The sequence below is a fragment of the Exophiala viscosa genome (genome assembly GCF_022695815.1).
Source record: "Exophiala viscosa unplaced genomic scaffold EDD37scaffold_13, whole genome shotgun sequence".
NCBI lineage: Eukaryota > Fungi > Ascomycota > Eurotiomycetes > Chaetothyriales > Herpotrichiellaceae > Exophiala > Exophiala viscosa.
The window spans coordinates 40,775-55,615 of NW_026944365.1; the positions used below are offsets into that span (position 1 = coordinate 40,775).

At 51.3% G+C, this 14,841-nt stretch overlaps 5 protein-coding genes across 5 annotated transcripts; 2 read left to right on the forward strand and 3 right to left on the reverse strand.

Annotated features, from left to right (window-relative positions):
• The first annotated feature begins 10 nt into the window (after window positions 1–10).
• On the forward strand, window positions 11–2,729 carry EDD37DRAFT_168973 (uncharacterized protein). The gene is made up of 3 exons (XM_062809836.1): window positions 11–1,115; window positions 1,164–1,447; window positions 1,505–2,729. The coding sequence occupies exons 1-3, from the start codon at window positions 190–192 to the stop codon at window positions 2,425–2,427; spliced, it is 2,133 nt and encodes a 710-aa protein (XP_062666096.1). The 5' UTR covers window positions 11–189; the 3' UTR covers window positions 2,428–2,729.
• Window positions 2,730–3,420: 691 nt separating this feature from the next.
• Window positions 3,421–7,836, forward strand: EDD37DRAFT_653810 (uncharacterized protein; the record flags this gene model as incomplete). The annotated part of the gene is made up of 8 exons (XM_062818615.1): window positions 3,421–3,575; window positions 3,625–4,660; window positions 4,712–5,411; window positions 5,467–6,023; window positions 6,076–6,466; window positions 6,517–6,776; window positions 6,830–7,532; window positions 7,586–7,836. The coding sequence occupies 8 exons, from the start codon at window positions 3,421–3,423 to the stop codon at window positions 7,834–7,836; spliced, it is 4,053 nt and encodes a 1,350-aa protein (XP_062666097.1).
• A 286-nt stretch (window positions 7,837–8,122) lies between these two features.
• Window positions 8,123–9,412, reverse strand: EDD37DRAFT_640845 (uncharacterized protein). Its single transcript, XM_062817268.1, has 2 exons — window positions 8,589–9,412; window positions 8,123–8,526 (listed from the first exon to the last, which is right to left on the reverse strand). Exons 1-2 carry the CDS (start codon window positions 9,008–9,010, stop codon window positions 8,244–8,246), a joined length of 705 nt encoding a protein of 234 aa, XP_062666098.1. The 5' UTR covers window positions 9,011–9,412; the 3' UTR covers window positions 8,123–8,243.
• An 859-nt stretch (window positions 9,413–10,271) lies between these two features.
• Window positions 10,272–11,684, reverse strand: EDD37DRAFT_169163 (uncharacterized protein). The gene is made up of 4 exons (XM_062809841.1): window positions 11,458–11,684; window positions 11,281–11,400; window positions 10,966–11,216; window positions 10,272–10,916 (listed from the first exon to the last, which is right to left on the reverse strand). The coding sequence occupies exons 1-4, from the start codon at window positions 11,520–11,522 to the stop codon at window positions 10,483–10,485; spliced, it is 870 nt and encodes a 289-aa protein (XP_062666099.1). The 5' UTR covers window positions 11,523–11,684; the 3' UTR covers window positions 10,272–10,482.
• Window positions 11,685–12,204: 520 nt separating this feature from the next.
• EDD37DRAFT_169113 (uncharacterized protein) lies at window positions 12,205–14,530 on the reverse strand. Its single transcript, XM_062809840.1, has 4 exons — window positions 14,304–14,530; window positions 14,068–14,215; window positions 13,404–13,988; window positions 12,205–13,349 (listed from the first exon to the last, which is right to left on the reverse strand). The coding sequence occupies exons 2-4, from the start codon at window positions 14,125–14,127 to the stop codon at window positions 12,462–12,464; spliced, it is 1,533 nt and encodes a 510-aa protein (XP_062666100.1). The 5' UTR covers window positions 14,128–14,215; window positions 14,304–14,530; the 3' UTR covers window positions 12,205–12,461.
• Window positions 14,531–14,841: the final 311 nt, after the last annotated feature.

A 14,841-nucleotide genomic window follows, 5' to 3' on the forward strand; every position in this document is an offset into this window, starting at 1 on the left:
TACATGATCTGGTGGTTACTTCCTGGAGATCGGCTACGACACGGACGGGACCGGAAGAATTTTCTACCGAAGGCAGCTGCCTTACCAATTAATCAATGACATGACTTCCACTACATTCAATGCTCGCACCTTGTATCCCACCTTCTTCCAACGCATCTAGACATCGGATTGTACACAGATGAAGCCAACATGTCATCCAACAATGATTTTGATGTCGATGGGCACAGCGATAGCAGCGACGAAAGCGATAATGGCGAACAGCACCAGAGTAACACTCCGCAAAACGTCAAAAAGCAACGCTCAAGCAGAGCATGTGTGGCCTGTCGTCGCATGAAAACTCGCTGTGAATTCGACGAAGCCCTGGGAACTGCATGCAAGTTGTGCATCAGAGCCCGAAGACAATGTGTTATGCAGACCCTCCCTCGGCGAAGAAAGCGAAAGACGACCGACCGGGTCGCCGACCTTGAGAAAAAGATCAATGCGCTTACCGCCCTTCTAGCCAGCAATGACAACAGCACAGCTGAAAAGACGACCCCAAATTCGTTACGCGAGACTGCTTCTGGCCGGGTGAAAGCCTCAGAAGTCGACGACCCTCTAGCGCAACCACAGGACCTTATCACAGAAGCTCTAAATCGAGACTTCTTTGACTGGCCCACCGCTTGCCAGGCTTTTGATTGCTACAGGAGTGAGATGAGCCACTACTTCCCTTTCGTGGTATTTCCAGCTATAAGCGATGCCAACAAGGTTAGAGAACGACAACCACTCTTGTTCTTCAGCATCGTCATCGTAGCCCTGGGAACTTCGCGTGGACCAACCAGCCTGGAGCTGTGGGACATGTTGACGAAGGAGCTTGCATTGAGGATCATCTTCCGCGGGGAGAGATCCCTTGAGCTGGTTCAAACTCTCTTGGTCCACGTGACGTGGTGGCATCGGACGAAGGAAATGCGAGAGCTAAATTTCAACCAGATATGCCATATGGCTTGCACAATGGCGGTGGATATTGGTCTGGGAAGACGTTCTCACAAATCTGCGTCATCAAAAGGCATTGAAGCCCATGAGCTGGAGTCCCTCGCGGGAAGGAGAGCCTGGTTAGGATGTTACTACATGGCAACAAGGTAAGAGGTGTGGCTCGTGGTTGTTCAAGTTTGCTGAGTTGCCCACAGTATGTCCATGTCCCTGCGCCATCCCAACTTTGTACGATGGTCCATATACATTGAAGAGTGTCTTGACGTGCTCTCGTCGACGCCGAGCATCTTGCCTAGTGATCCATGGCTTTGTGATCTGATACGCATCCAGCATATCGCTGAAGATGCCTCGATTGTGTTTGCCATGGACGATCCTGGTTCGGTCATCAGTTTCAAGGATGTGAAAACTCAGTACCAGATCGGAAATTTCCGTCAGCAACTGGAGCATTGGCGCCGCTTTGCTCGTAGTGATCTCCAACAAGGTATGTCTTCACCATTGATTGTGAAGTCGGCGGCGAGCTGACATGATTGATGACAAGCTTTCGTACGGTGCGTGGAAGCCAATGTCACACTGTTTGTGCACGAGGTTGCCATACATTCGGCGCACGACATAGACGAGCTGCGGTCGCCGCAACGCCCACTCACAGAAAAAGGAGGAGGATATCCTTCCATGACCTCAGATCAGGACGTTCAGTTCGTCCCATCAAGAGTCGAATCGCTCTTCGCCTGTCTTACCGCTATCCACGCTTATTTCGATGCCATGCTTTCTATGGACCTTACCACAGTCTGCGCGTTACCGAATTTCTTCTTCGTCCGTACCGGGTACGCAGGCAGGGCTCTGCGCAAGCTTTTGAGTATTTGTGAGACTCAGACCAACTCAACTGGGGACTTCCTCATTGACATCGATGACTTGAAGTTCGACGAGTACACAGCGGCCATTGTACAGCTGTTTCTCAAGACGCACGAAGAGAACAACTCACCGGTGTCTCGAGCATTTTGTTTGCTCTTTTCGCAGATCAAATTACAAAGCTCGAAGACGTTGACTACCCACTGTTTCCCCATGTCTGGAAACGACGAGCATCAAGACCTTTCTTCTACGGTCACTGCAACACTGGCAGCCGGGTCTGGTGCTTCTTCGTCTGCACCTAGGTCGGCCAATCCTGTCGGCACGGATCTGCTCTCGACTAGAGCAAACATGCCGATTGACATGACATCACGTACTGTTGGAGATCAGTCGATAAGTCACGAAAGTGCCGCACTCGGACAACAAACTATGCCAACGATCAATCCTGGACAACAGCTGGACTTCCCTCTGTGGCTTCAGACAGATGCAAACAATGCTGCTATGTCCGACGTTGATGTCCTTCAATACTTTGACCAAGGCTTTGGATTTGATGATCTGGAGATGTACAATTTCGATGACATAAATTTCTTGACTGGGAGTGAAGCCTTTCAACGATAACTGATGACTCAAGGGACACCTGCTTCGGTCCGTATCTGGAAACAATACCATGGCTGTGTTGATGGCGGAGTTTAGTATCTCATAGCCATCCCTACCTGAGCCGGGCTGTCGCCTTTCAAGACCAGCATCACCTGCTGCAGCTGCGAAATGAGGCCGGAAGGCAGGGCGCTGCAAGCGACGCTAGCGAACCCAGGCGTCAACCCCCTGTCTCGGTTGCGCGGGCGGTTGCATATCGCGGGCGGTTGCATATCGCGAGCGGTTTTGAGTGCCGGCCTGTATCCTGCCTACAAAACGACTCACCCGGCCTTTCTGCCACTGACCTCCCCATCACAACATTGCTTTCCAGTCAGTGCATTTTATCTTATAACGATCTCATTTGTCACTCACCCAGGAAGAGTAGTGGAAATTATGCGGCCTGGGCTACGCTTGGCAACGAAGGATCAAAGCGTGGGTAAGTCAACGACCTTCTTGGACAACATGTGACGAGGCTGACAACTATTTCCATTGATCTAGTGTCAGATTGCTTTTCCCACCTATCTACCACGACCGTGATAGTTGTTGCCCTGTTGAAATACCTCTCCTCAGTCGACAGGTGTACCTTTCGTCAACTTCTGAATCGCCCATCAGCTTCACGTGAGAGTGACAGGGTCACGAGAATAGACTATTCACCCACGCTGAGGTTGAAGTGAAACTCGCAGCTTCTTACAACCTGCATGGCACATGTCCAGCACAGCGTTTCACAACCCTAGCCTTACTTCACTTCACAGCCACGTTCTGGCTTGGAAGGCTACTAGTTTCGCGTCCTTCCTCGCCTTCTTCACCTTCCCTACTTTCACCCTCACAGATCCGTGCTTCTCAGGACTTGCGCCTTGCTTCCCAGGTTTTCTAGCTCCTTTTACATTGTTACGACGCGGAGATTGGGTCCATGCCCAAATTCTCAACAATACCACCAGTCCTCAGACCACACAGCCTCAATCTTTCGATCGTCGCGCGATGGAGGTATATTCAGGAGAGGATGTCTCCAACCACCACGAAGTCGAGGATATTCCGGAGTGCTTGAGACCTGAACGCATCAATCTTGGGTTGAGCCCGAAATATTGTCGTTGGTGGACGCCGAAAGATGCGTTCCGAGAATTCTATCAAAATCTGTAAGTGAGTGAGCTGCGGCCGGCCTACAAAGATTAATTTGCGATACAGGAAGGATGGGATCATTGCATCCTTTGACATCGAGCCGAGCGATTTCAGAGCTGATGTTTCGGAGAGCACAGGCCTGATCGCCATTACCTTTCGGGCGAGGACTGGTCTCCAGCCGCTCGGCTTCATCAAGTTCAACAGAACCACCGGAACTCTTCTCATGTCAAACTTCAAAGCCAAATTACTACGAAGACATCTCATCATAGGAGAGAGCGATAAAGGAGACAACAAGGCCTTCGCTGGCTGCCATGGTGAAGGGTTCAAGCTTGGAGCACTTGTCATGAGTCGTGCCAAATACTCTCTCGAGATAGATTCGAGCTCGCACTATCTTAAGTTCGGATTTTGTGGCCGCGGACGTCACGAAAGTCTTCGATGCAACATTACAGCCGCGGGAGTGAAAGGTGTGGAGAGAGAAAAGGCTGCATTCACTCGGAGGACTAGTGTGCCAGGACTCCGAAGGGAACTCAAAGCCAACATTTGGGAAGACACGACGGTAAGAATTGGAATGTCAAGGACAGATAGGGTTGGCAAGGCGATACCTGAAGAAGAGTTTCGCAGATGGCTAAAAGTCATACTCGATCTACACGCACCAGTCAACAACGAGATCTTGCGCACCCGCTACGGTGATCTTCTTCTGGCACATGACTTCAAGGGACGAGTCTACCTGAAAGGCTTGCTAGTGTCTCATTACGGCTTAGACGGCAGGGACTATGCATTTGGCTATAATTTCCTTGCAGGCAAAATCGGTCGTGATCGGGAAAGACTGACAAGCCGACGCGATGAAGCTCTGATGTTGACAAAGCTTTGGGAAGAGGCAATCCGGATAGCAGGTGAACAGTCCAATGACCGTGGTCACATAACAGACCTCTACATCGACCTGTTCCAACACGCTGAGAAAGCCCCTGATATCTCATTGGCAGACCAATATGTATCACCAACTCTCGCGAAGACAATCTGGTTGCGATTGAAAGCTCGATACAATCAGTCGTTTTTCTACTCGGAGAAGGAGGCCGACGAGCAAGGTGTGACAGACAGATATGTATGAACTACTCCCTCGAACTCGTGGCGGGAAGATTAACAGGCACTATAGGAAGACATTATCACTAAGGACCTCCAACAGGAGCCTTTTAAACTCGCAAAGACCTTATGGCGCATACTGAGGAAGTATTCGTTGGCTCGTACAGCTTACGAGCAGAAGGTCTTCAACTTCTCAACGTCACCACCGATCTCGATCCCGGATACTCCGTTCTGTGCGACCATTGTGCGCGCGCTTCGCAGCTCGCTCAAGCTGCATCAAGCCCTGCAAGGATATGAGGTAGGATTCGTGAAAGGCGGATTATCCACAGTCGATGTTCTGGTCGACAACGAAGAGAAGGTACTCCAAATCCATGACAAGTGGCTCGACTTTGCTAGAATCCATGAGGGTGCGGCATGTGATTTCTTTCATGCCATAGATGGGCAGCTGAAAGAAGAAGAAGAAAACATATTCTTCTGCGACCATATCATACAAGACCTGCTGAGGCTGGCGCTTGATGAGTTGAGCGGCCCGTTGGGACTGCACCCCAGCAGCTGTTCAGGCCTGCGAAACACAGCCGCCATGAAACTTCAACGGCTACCACGCCATATTCAGTTGTCTGCACCTGACTCAGGCTTAGGTATCGTGGTTACTTGGGCTGTGACACACAGCGGCCTATTCTCCGAGAAATATGGAGGCAACTTCACCTACCATGTCATCCTGCATAACATGAGCACATGCGCGCTCAAGCGAAGCGATCTTCTGAACAACATTGGTGAGTTGGATAGGCAAGTCGGATCTCAGTCTTCCGTTGCTGACACACATGACAGGTTGTCCTGAGAATATGGCCGAACCTGAGATGACATGCCAATGTCCAACTCAGAGGATATGCGGAAGGAAGCTTGAGGCTGTGTTCTCCGACTTAAATCCGGCCGAACACTACTTCGCTATGGTCTCGAGAGCCGAGAACATGGCTTTCTTCGGTGTGCCTCCAGTAGCCATTTCGCCAGCCGAAGCAGCAACAATCACACCAGAAGCATATACTCCGACTTCGGAACCAGCTAATGCGAATACTTTCGTCGCAGAGGCAGAGGTTGACTCCGACGATGAGATGGACATGTCTACCCCTAGATGTGATGACCTCCCAGAAGACAACATCGACGCACAGAACACTGTAGCGACACTGCGGACACCAGTTTCAGCTCTTGCTCCTGCACAGTCCTCGGCAACATTGCCAACAAGACATCGCGAGTGCATCATAATTGGGGACGAAATTGTCAGACGAAGATTGCGGCATCACGACGAGGCCGATTGGCATGAATGGCACACTGAAAAGTTACCTCGATTGTTCTCTCAACTCATCCCGGGACATCTCTGGAGAGATGCGGTATGTTTAATTACTGGTCCTGGGATCATATCTTTGCTAACATTAACAGCAGGTCGGTTCACCCTGCTATGCTTATGAGTTTGCAAATCCGGAGACGGATCCGGGATATGCGTTCCGAAAGAACGAATACGCCCACATTTCCACGGTCGATGGCGACTATGTTGTCCTCGTCCGTGATATCTGGCAGGCCGACGACAACGATGGTGAAGACGACTATCTGGTGGTCACCAAGTACTCTTTCTTGCGTTCCACCTACCCATTCTGTGCTGGCAATCGCGAAGCGCATACAAGAATTCATCAAAATGAGTTGATTCTGCATTTTGGAAACTTCAACAGCATGGGCACAGGACCAGATGCGCAAATCATACCAATCTCCAACATCTCAAGAGCTCACGAGCTACCGGACAACGCAGCCGTTGATTACATTGTCGAAACTCCTGAAGGTTAGTATGTGCCACCTGCTCATACCATACGGCGCTGACCAATTACCTAGATGTTGATGCAGGACCATTTTTCTGCCGATTTGCAATTAGCACCAAGAGAACTATGGGTGCAGCTTGTCTTACACCTGTATCGACTGACCTTCTAGGCTATCAACAACGCTGGCCTCGTCCGAGATACTCGGATGCAATTGAGCCTGTGGTACTGGATGGTTCGCCAAATGTTTTGGGTACTTCGGAAGGATTTTCTCAAGCAGGATTCAAGGTACTGGCAGCTCTAGGTTTTGACAAGGATCACCACAGTACCTGGAAGGTAAGTCGCCCACGTCTGCGAAGCTTACATACAAACTGAATCGAGAATTATAGGTACGATATCCCTCCGCTGAATTGTATGATGGTTCGCTCGCGCAGATCCGGGCCGACGTAAACTCCGCGAAACTCCCTGAGCTTACACATCCAATGCCTTCGAAAGCAGTGGTGGGTATTGTCGCTGGTGGCACCAAATGTTTCCGACGGAACGGGGAAAACACCCAAATGCCGTCGTTGAACGAGTTCTTGCGCCCCCTCAGAGATATTCAATCCCACCCCAGATTCAATATGGATTACCTTGCTCTATTGATGCCACCAGCTGTGTTGCACAGTAAGGCGGTAGGCACCTTTTCGACGAGCATCCTCGATCTCTTGGAAAAGCGAAAGTCAGTACATATAGGTCTTACCTTGTCGCGCGACAACGGCCTTCCTCTCGATGGGTCTACTCTTGTCATTGTTGCTTCACCACTATGCAGTGCACTCCCATGGGATGCTTGGCCGAAGGTCGACGACATACGCCCGGTGACCGTCGGAGAGGTTATTGCGGACTTGCAATCACCCAATCCTCGTGCGATGCCTGGCAGCAGCGTTGGCTTTTCGTGCTTGCTTCCAGATACAGAAGGATGTGACGACGCAAGTCCTCGCCGAGTCTGGAATCACAATACGACGCAGCGTCCAACGACCGCCGAGGATGCTGTTGTTGTGGATGCTACTCAAGGTCTTTCTGTGTTCAACGGACCGAAGAATTGGGTCCATCCAGGTTAGTTGATCGAGCCAAATTCGAGTGTAAGCGTTGCTAACATAATCAAACAGTGCGACAGGATCTCCTTAGCATTCGAGAGCTTGCTCGGATTATTGGCTTTCCTGATGATTTCGTGTTCTACGGCCCTGACGATCTGGCATATGATAGTCTATGCAAAGCAGTGCCGCCCGTCCTGGCTAAGAATGTCGCAAAAGTCATTTTACGAGCAATTGCAGGTTCATCTCCTGCCACGGCGAATGGTCCAGGAAGCGCGCGGGGACAGAAGAGAGCGAGGGTGGATGTGGACAACCAGACGGGCTAGATTTGGAGTGCTGGACGACAGAAGGTTGGCAAGAATAGACAGCCAGAGTGATGAGCCGCAGCGTGTTGGATTGTGTCATAATGTTTGAGTACTAAGCCGAGTTTCACACTCTTTGGGCTCATACGACTGGAATGGCGCACATACTGGACCACATACTTGCGGCGCCGAGCGACGGGACTTGGACGTATGACACACATCGATCATTGGCAACGCTCCTAGCACGAATTGGCAGACTATGCACTTCATCAAGGTGCTGAGCGTGGTAAGGGGACAAGAAATAATTCGAATGACTTTTTAGACCCCGGTCTCGAATTTCCATCTGTCATGTCTAAATCCTGCGTGCACAATATCCATCGCTAACTTCTAGGCACAACCATCATCACCATCTTTCAAGAAAAGTGTCCAATTTACAACACAGCAGCAACACCCGCCGCAATGGCACCAGCGAGCATCAACCCATTCTTGACGGTGTTGGAGCTGCCAGCGCTGGTACCCGACGACGAAGAAGTTGAGGCCGATCCAGTCGAGCTTGCGGTCGACGACGACCCGCTTCCCGAGGTGCTGGAGCTGCCACTGCTGCTGCTGTTGGACGCGGCACCGAAGACACCACCTTGTACAGTCGCAGGGGAGGAGCCTTGAGCATTGGCGGCGGCTGATTTGTATGCGTCAAGGGTGTTGGCACCGCTTGATCTGTTGCGCCAGACATGTTAGCAACGTGGTTCTTCTGGGAGGCACGGGACGGGGAAACATACGCTTGATTGATGACCATGGCCATACCACCTTGGCAATGTCCCGTCTGCGAGCAGTACAGCCACAGAGGGGAGGTGGAGTTGACCTGGATGCGCCATACGTCTCCGTCACCGGGGAAGCCCGAGTAGACGTAGGAGCTGCCGTTCATGGGTTGGCAAGGATTGGCGAAGCTGGATTGTGCGACGGAGTGGCCTTCGCCGAAGGTGAATTCGACCCAGTCTCCCATAGCGGCGGTCACGGTGTCGGGGGAGAATGTTAGGCCGGGTCCGACTTTGACGCTGTGCACGCCTGAGGCGGAGGATGTGGATGCTGAGGCTGTGGATGTTGATGAGCCGGACATTGTGGAGGCGGCGCCTGAGTCGCCGTATTGGGGAGTGGCGAGGACGGAGGCGGCGAGGCCTAGGAGGAGGGTTGTTGAGAGCATTTTGACTGGTGGTCTGGTCTGTGAAATAGATGGGAGATCTGGGCGGAAGAGGGAAGTGTGGTGGTATATGTGCTGTGAGATGGTGCTGTGGTTTTGAGAGTGTGGTGTCGACTTACTTTCTTGCAGAGGAAGGATCTTATATACAAGTCATACGAGGTTGCACAGGGAAAGGGGGCATCATCCTGCCCAGGCTTTTACCGTAGTAGGCTGTGCCATATTTAGCAAAACCTCAACTGTTTGGGGTCGTCATGGGTCGTGGGTTGCATGGTTATCCTGCATTGGCGTTGTAACCATTGAGTGCGGTCGCCGTTGGATATGGGAGACGTCTCACGTTTGAGACCGTTGCTCGTATTATTCGTGTAGGGATATACCCGCGTAAGTTTTCCGGGGTACACAAAGGGCAGGACCTGTCAGGGGTTCGTTTGGGGTCGCGACGCTGGGCGTGGACAGTGGACACACCGGGGTTCTTGGTCGCTTGCAGGCAAATTGGGTTGACGAAACGCTTCTGTAACGGTGCCTAGGCTCTTCCTCCTGGAATCCTTCCAGGCACGCCGCACATCACATCAACATTCGGCCAGTAATTCAAATGCTGACTGTCATTTTTCGGTTTGACTGGATAACGGTGCCCCCGTTTGCTGGGCACGACTTGAGGAATGCAGCAGTCAGGAACCATCTCAGCGTCTCGTCTTGCGACAGAATGGCCATACAATTCTCTTCGCGAAAGGCTGTGAGTCTAGACCACAGAACTCCTGTTAGATCAAGGGTACACTTTTCCAGCAGATTTTCCTCGGCTTGTCGCCCAGCGACGTTTCAACGCCGCGACAGCGGTGCGCTAGGAGATTTGATACGTCGGCAGACAATGGCAGTCAGCCTCATGTCTTTCATATCAGCAGGCACGTGTCAGGCGTGCATGTTGGTAGCCATTGACTCCGGAGATCCAAGCACAATCAAATTGAAGAGGAGTAATGCTCTGACTGGAAGGCTCGAATGGGTTAGAGAAGGTTGCGTTAATGGGCGGCATTCCTCCGGGGGTCAAGCTAACAAGCCATAGGCAATATATATTTAGGCCTGGCCCCAGCCTAACACATCCTACCGGCCATCCGGCTGTATGGCTGCACATCTCAGACTTCAGCCTTGTACTTCTTGTTGATTACTTTTTTGCGAAGGCGGGAAGATATCCATGACGTGGCCATCGAAGAACTTCTCATTCAAGCCCGTTGATACGAGTTTTCCTCGTATCATGAGCAGACCATTTGCCCATCTTGCCCAATCGCTGGGGCGGAAATCATCATGCAAATGCAGAACGGGGAGGCACAGAGATCTAACGATCCCGCATGACAAGTCTGATGGATGAGGATGCTAGATTCAGCACAGAGGGGCTGCATGTTCTACAAGACGACGCCATTGCCTACATGTAGGTCATTCAGGGAAACGTCCAACCAGCCCCATCCTGTTTACCCAACACATGTACCTCATGCCCCATTGTCCTTTCTCGCAACTACCGACATAGTCTTGTAAGTCAAAAGCCCACCTTGGCCAAGATACTCCTGCAGCAAGCCCTCCGCTTCGTCAAGCAACCTAAGACTCTCCTCCCCGACAGCACGAGTCCCTCGGGATCCTTTGACCAGCTCAGCGAACGAAATGGCCAAGTAATCCGTCTCGTACTTCAGCAGCCATGGCACGACACCCGGCACCATCATCTCCACGTCCGCGAAGTCGTCGTTGTCCTTCAATATGTGGTTTATGCCTCGCGACAGTGTCTGGGTGATACCGCCGCTGACAGCCTCGTCGAATTTTGCAAGAAACGGCGGAAACGTCTCGTCGTCAACGTCAAAACTGAGCGTCTGGTCAATGATCTGCCAGCCTGGCGCGTACACGTCTTGCCATTGAATGTAGCCTCCTGGTTCTTTCCTTACTGTCAGCACCCGCGCATCTCGCCCGGAAGACAAACGCACTCAGCATCTTGGACACATTCTCGGTCACCACGGCATAATCTGCTGGCCCTTTCAGGCCGCCGGCAATAAGTCGAATGTGTACAATATCGAAATACCCGATGTACTTGTCCGGCACGGCTTGCAAGACGTTGTAGGTGTCGAATGAAAGATTCTTAGGCATTGTCCAGCCCGGTGGATATTGCTTATCCGACATGTCCAGAGCCACGATTTGGGCGTCGGGATACTTGAGCGCCGCTTCCCCAGCCCATACTCTGCGGTTCCAGGCTCGGATTAGCTTACAGTCCTTCACCTGGATTGCCAGGGAATCGAATATACCCGTTCCCAGTGGCCACGTCTGCGATCCGTGCTCTCGATTTCTCTGCCGTGGCCTGCACGTTGGGATGCAAGAGCCATCCTCCGTTCTTCGCCGTCATTATAAAATGTTGCCCGAAGAGCCTGGATTTGTTCACTTTCAGCCTTCACCATTCTCAGCTGGAGCGATTTCGATATTACCTTGACGATGCACTGGAATCCCTGAGCAGAATATACTGGTCTTTGTCTCCTGTCGTGGAAGCCATATTGAGAATTATCAGTCCCAGCGATTCTGCTTAGCTGGTGGTTTTCTGGATTGTGATCGTCTCAATCGCACTCTCCTTATATCTTTCTTCAAAATAACGTCATGTCATCAGGGTTCTCGTGTAAGATGGTAATCACGAGCATGTCATTCTCTCGTTATCGGATTGTTGTCGATATCGGGTTCCCTAGAGGTACTCCGTACCCATTCCGTTCATCATTGGGTCGATTCCGGCACCGTTGCAATTAGCTTCTCGCAACAAGTTCGCAAGCATGCAGACCGGCCCGAAACAGCAGTAAGTCTAAACGATTCTTACCCGACTTGTCGAATCATAAGAGCAGATTCGACATTTTTCGCTCTTGATATCTTGATGATCAGCTGCGTGTTGGGGTTGTTGAGCACGCGTACGTAGTACGGATGGTAAGCTTAGCAGAGGCGGGAAAAACAAGACTTTCGTCCCCATACTGACCTGTGAAAGATGACATCGTGGATCTCGCTACCGATATCTTGCTCACCTTGATATGACTGTGGAGAGAGTCTTCTCATTGCCCATGGCCATGCTTAGCTTGTTTAATATAAGTTCAAATGGCTAAGGAAGTTGGTAAGAAGGATCCTGTTCCTCAATATTTTATGTATGGACGGCTTTCGGTCAATCCCGCGCCCTTATTTCTGAATTGTTTTAAGCCTAAGTTAGTAGCCTTGCTTGGCAGTAGCGATGGCTGTGGGCGGCTCCATGGGGGCCTGATTCTTCCCTTGGAAAAAGGAACCCTACCTAGGTCGTCTCCAGATCCCAAGGTTGGTCAGAACAAGTGCTTGTGCTTTCTATGGGGGCGAGGCACTCCATCTCATCATCCACAAGACTACTGTAGTTGCATTCTCGTCCTCCAAAGCCCGAATGAGGAATATAATTCGTGTGCCCAATCACACAAGTCTAACGCGCAGTCTAATCCTGCTCCTGAGTCAACACCTCCGTAACTTCCTGCTGACTCACAAGCACATCTTTCAAAAACAGCGCTTGCCTCACTCCCATGCCCGATCCGATCGCGCTCAATCTGCCCACGATCCAGTCGCGTGTGCCGCTTTCCATCGGCAATGTCTTCGGGTTAAGCTGCCCACAGATGTACAGAGGCCAGAGAAGGCTTCTTCCACCTTCGATGCGGCCAGTCTCGAGTACATACGGCACGCTTGCACAGATGGCTTCGATGTGCGCAATCATGTCAATGCGGAGGTCCGCTATCTGCAAAGTTTCGTTCAGCGAGAGCAAGTGTTTGCGCTGGAGGTTGAGGAGCCTAGTGACCGCCAGTTCTTGCACGAGCAAGGAGAGTCTGTGGTACTGATTGAGTAGTGCGGCAGTCCATGCATCTTCATAGACATCGTAGTATCCTCTGAGCACGTCTGATCGAGGGACGATGATACTGACACGACGTGGCGAAGATCCAGGATCCAGGTGAAGTCTCCAGGCAATGAGCTCTGCTAATAATGGTGTACAACGAAACACGATCTCTCGATCCACCGTCTCCGAGTCCGAGGAGCGTGGGTGGAACGGCCTTTCCGAACGGAGTTTCCAAAAGTCGGTACTGATAAGGACCAGCTCATCGGCCGGGTCCCTGACATGTGACCAACACTCATTCGACAGATCAAGGACAGCCTGGGGGATGGGTGTTCTTGTCAGAGAACATAGTGACAAAATCTGGATGCGCACGTCTTCGAATAGTCGACGACCGAGCTCGGTAGAGAGCTGCTGCTTCCCACGAAGCCCTAATAATGTACTTGCTCCTTGAACGTGTTTCAACCAATTTGTCGTCGACCGGCATTCCCCGCGGTTGTTTGTCTTGTAGACATTAGCTGGATTGTGGTTGGTAGAGGAACCGGGAAAATCATTTACCTCATACACACCAAGTAGTAAAACACTTACCAATACTTGATCGGAGCAAGCAGTCTGGGGATCCTGAAGAGCATGGTTGGTCTGACGAAGTGCTGAATCATAGCACGTTTCTGCGGTTACGAGCATGTCAGGGTTCTTCTTGCGGTGCGCCAGTCCAGCCAGCCCAATGGCTGTAATGATACAATTCGGTAAGTGGCTCGCTTCTCGATCAGTGTACAGCATAGGTAGGTGCTCATAAAGCCGTTGCGGCTGCTCGGATGATTGGCGGCTATAGTTGCTGAAAAAGAAGCACGCAGCATAATCGTCTTGCGATGTCGATGGACACCATGCCAAGGGACACTGTGGCTGGCACGTTGCAGAAGGCCTTGTACGACTAGAAGTTGTAGATACTCGTTGCCTGTTGCAGGTGCCTACACAACCTGATTGAGTGTGGAGAGTTTGGGTCGTCCTTTGCTTGAGACCCTGCGCCTTCCCAGCGATCATCTGGGTCTGGTCGCGAAATAGCAGATCTAGCTGGTTTCGGTAGCCTTCGCATACCCTACCTGCCCTCGAACACTGCTTGCATTCGGGGATCGCTAGATCACACTGCTGCTTGTCAGGCCAAGATCGAACATCCGAATACGTTTCGAGCTGCTAGACAACTTGTGAAACAAGCATGACCTACCTTAATCCTTCTATTCCTGCAGGAAAGACAAGCTTTACTTGGAGGGCCGCTGTACACCATCTGGAACTTGATGGAAACCAGATCAAGATTTGAACAAAGGGCAAAGTATTAGAACGGTTCGAGTGATGAAGATGTCCATCGCCAACAGCTGTGTATGAGGGAGTGTTAGGTTTTCATGCTCAAGGCTCATGTTGAACGTACGACCGGGTCCTGCTCAACACCAGAAAGCAACGTACAAACCGTTAGTCATCCGTTTGGGAAAAGAAATCCGGACATTGGCGAATCTCGACTTCGATGCTGACCGCAGTCGTAGATTCTCGACCTGGCGTAGTAGTTTAGCCGATTAGTCATGCTTGCGCCCGCACACCACCAGCGCCACGAGGTTTCCGAAGTTGCACTGGTCGTCGAATGGCACGATGGCATGCAGGATTGTCAAGAAACTCGGTCCATTCGGGAAACAAGCTTGTTAGCCGGGAGCCGACTTCAATTGCACAGGCAAAGACCATATAGCGTTGATTGACTTGGGAGAATCTGTTGTCCGGGTTGTTCCGAGTGGTAGATACGAGGTACCTGCCGAGCCTACACTGCATTGAGGTCGGCTACCATGTTACACGAGATGCGCCACACGATCTCCATACCCTTCTGAGTTAGCTCCATATGAATTGGACCCACATCTCATCCTCCAGGTTTCATTTCAACCTGCCTCGAAAATCAGTTCATCGTGATATGGGAAGGCGCCGGCCAATTCTGACTGGCGGGATGTCGAGGTTAAAG

Bases quoted from the DNA above. Each gene is read 5' to 3' on its own strand.
- EDD37DRAFT_168973 (XM_062809836.1), top strand. From the start codon at position 190: ATGTCATCCAACAATGATTTTGATGTCGATGGGCACAGCGATAGCAGC. The intron at 1,116-1,163 runs GTAAGAGGTGTG...AGTTGCCCACAG, and splicing joins TGTTACTACATGGCAACAAG to TATGTCCATGTCCCTGCGCC. The intron at 1,448-1,504 runs GTATGTCTTCAC...ATTGATGACAAG, and splicing joins TCGTAGTGATCTCCAACAAG to CTTTCGTACGGTGCGTGGAA.
- EDD37DRAFT_640845 (XM_062817268.1), bottom strand. From the start codon at position 9,010: ATGCTCTCAACAACCCTCCTCCTAGGCCTCGCCGCCTCCGTCCTCGCC. The intron at 8,527-8,588 runs GTATGTTTCCCC...CTGGCGCAACAG, and splicing joins GCCATGGTCATCAATCAAGC to ATCAAGCGGTGCCAACACCC.
- EDD37DRAFT_169163 (XM_062809841.1), bottom strand. From the start codon at position 11,522: ATGGCTTCCACGACAGGAGACAAAGACCAGTATATTCTGCTCAGGGAT. The intron at 11,217-11,280 runs GTATATTCGATT...CTGGAACCGCAG, and splicing joins GACGTGGCCACTGGGAACGG to AGTATGGGCTGGGGAAGCGG. The intron at 10,917-10,965 runs GTGCGTTTGTCT...CAGTAAGGAAAG, and splicing joins GAATGTGTCCAAGATGCTGA to AACCAGGAGGCTACATTCAA.
- EDD37DRAFT_169113 (XM_062809840.1), bottom strand. From the start codon at position 14,127: ATGGTGTACAGCGGCCCTCCAAGTAAAGCTTGTCTTTCCTGCAGGAAT. The intron at 13,989-14,067 runs GTAGGTCATGCT...GACAAGCAGCAG, and splicing joins GCAGGAATAGAAGGATTAAG to TGTGATCTAGCGATCCCCGA. The intron at 13,350-13,403 runs GTAAATGATTTT...AATGTCTACAAG, and splicing joins TACTACTTGGTGTGTATGAG to ACAAACAACCGCGGGGAATG.